Below are 2,434 nucleotides of genomic sequence, written 5' to 3' on the forward strand. Positions count from 1 at the left end.
AAATGCACAGGATTATGGTGGTGGCACATGGGTGATTTGGTGATGGGAAACCCGCGGGGATTACAATCGAGATGGAAAACATGAATGTGCAAAATGATGTAAAAATAAACTCTTGTAAAAAATTTAAAAAATTTTAAAAATAAAAAAAAATTTTTAAAAGTGCATATGCAATCCTATTTGTGGAAGAAAGCATGTGGAGCAATTCAACATCCATAAGGAGAAAGAGAGAGAGAGAGACTGATTTAGCCACTCTTAAAGACATAGCACTTTATTGCAACTTTTTTAAAAAAGATTTATTTATTTATGCATACAGAACAGGGGTACAGGCCAGAGGTGCAGGGGCAGTGAGAGGATTCACCAGGGACAGAGTGGGGAGGGGAGCAAAACAGGCTGACTGAAGAAGTACACTGCTGAAGGGAACAGTGGGCAGGTCAGGAGAGGTCTGCAGTGCCATGTGGATCATCTCCAGGGCAGGGATCGAACTCATGCTGAAGTGGCTTTAGCTTCTTAGTGCAGTGCTTATACATCCTAAGACTAGACTATTATCACTGCTGGTTTTCATCCACCAGCTCCCATTATAAGTGGCCTGGACCTGTCTTCCTGGAATGAGTTGCTTTTCAAAGCTCTTTCAGATTATGCATTGTCCAAGCAATGTTAGGACAAACCTGCCTGCTATGTTCCATATTATTATTTTCAAGTACCAGCAACTTTGTACAATATGTTTTAATCAAGCAAATATCGCAAAATTGCAGGTGACTGAATAAGGTAAAAAAAAAAAAGAAAACATGGTTTATACAAACATAGCAACAACTGTCTTCAACAGATGGGTTTGTGTTGTGGATGGTTTATCTTCATAGAGCTTAATGAACACTGTGCTCATAAATTTTCTAAGTCAAACATTTTTTAAAAGCTATTGAAATATCTCATTGCAGGATGTACACCCTTGATGCATGCAGTTTCTGGACGTCAGGTAGACACAGTGAAGCTGCTGTTGAAGATGGGGGCCAATATTAACATGCAAGACACTTACGGCCGCACAAGTCTATGCCTGGCAACCTATCTGGTACAGTCTATGCCTGTCATTGTTGCGCAGGGATGGGGTGAATTGAATGAGTCATTATGGGGTCCCACTTGCACAAGAGTATTCTAGATTTATGTAGCTGGTCAATGGAAATAGAAACTGAAGCTTTGCTTCAATCATCTCTATCATTTATATCACCACTTAAAGTTGGTTTCCTGGATTTGAGTCATTTTGGACCTTCCTAACCATCTTTTATGATAGAGATGATAACACCACTAGAAAAAAAAAATGTTTCATATTAAGTGCACCAGAAATTCCCTTGGGGTGTTTCTGGACTCAATTGTACTCCTTCTAAGAATGCTACTCTAAGAACCCCAGAGTGGGAGTCACACTTGAAGTTGCAGTTAACATCTGTGGGTTAGGATTAGTTGAGTGAAGTTGAGTGAAAGCTGAAGGATGAATAATGTGGGGAATGATGAAAATTGGCATGACTTGAAGGTAGGAAATAGGGGAAAAGTACCAGGCTCTTAAAGGGCACCACTGAGCATAGGACTCAGCCTACAATCAACCAGCTTTCATCATAAGAGATTTCAGTTTGGCATTTCCCAGCATTAAAGCAAGCTTGATTAAACCTTAACAAAACTCCTCAAGCTTTCTTTTTTTCAAATCTTACAGCATTCCTTCTGGGATACCCCAAGGATACCTTGAATCCATGTCAAACAGGCCCTCCTTAGCACCACATGCAGGGCATCATTTTCCCTCCACCTCAGTGAAGCTCTGGAAGTCTCCACCATCAGCCTCTTTGCAGATGATGCAGTTTCTTCCAGTTGTTACTGACCAGGAACAGCAGTGGAGTCACCTGAGCCAACCTCACAGCATCCTGAAGTTGTCTTCTGTTCCCCAACACTGCACCTTTCTCTCACAATCGAGCATAAGTTGTAATGACATGTTGCCCAATTCTTACAGATTTTCTTTAGAAAGTACATTTTCATTTTGCATTGGGCAACCTTTTTCTCTAGAATTCACACACGAAATGTCAGGGTACCTGTTTCGAGTATAGCTGTCTAGTAGACCTAGTCCTCAAGTCAGACTTCATAAGGTCTACAGGGACAGTAGATGGAGGAGAGGTGATTGCATGTTACACAAACCTCTCAGCAATTTTTGTGCCTACTCAAGTTTGCAAACCACTGATCTATAAGGACTAGATAAAGTCTAGTATCTTCAGAAAGAGGGTATAAGTGGTGAGTAAAGTTACCTGCTGCTCGCCTAGAAAACACAGTGAAGCCACACTGCATTCTTTTCAAAATTCTGGAATTCAAAATTTCAAATTTCTTGAACCAGATGGGGAAGCAGGAAGAGGTTCTCCTTAGATCATAGTGAAAATTGAGCCTGGAGTAGTGTCAGCTCTACAGA

General features: G+C 40.8%; 1 protein-coding gene across 1 annotated transcript in view; it reads left to right on the forward strand.

Moving 5' to 3' along the window:
* Window positions 1-2,434, forward strand: part of ANKRD55 (ankyrin repeat domain 55) — an 81,537-nt gene that overhangs the window by 23,593 nt on the left and 55,510 nt on the right. The window contains exon 3 of the mRNA XM_012721792.1: window positions 933-1,063. Within this exon, the coding sequence (XP_012577246.1) occupies window positions 933-1,063 (131 nt within the window). The remainder of the gene's footprint in view (window positions 1-932; window positions 1,064-2,434) is intronic.

This window comes from Condylura cristata, unplaced genomic scaffold (genome assembly GCF_000260355.1).
Source record: "Condylura cristata isolate star-nosed mole 26May11 unplaced genomic scaffold, ConCri1.0 scaffold00007, whole genome shotgun sequence".
Lineage (NCBI taxonomy): Eukaryota > Metazoa > Chordata > Mammalia > Eulipotyphla > Talpidae > Condylura > Condylura cristata.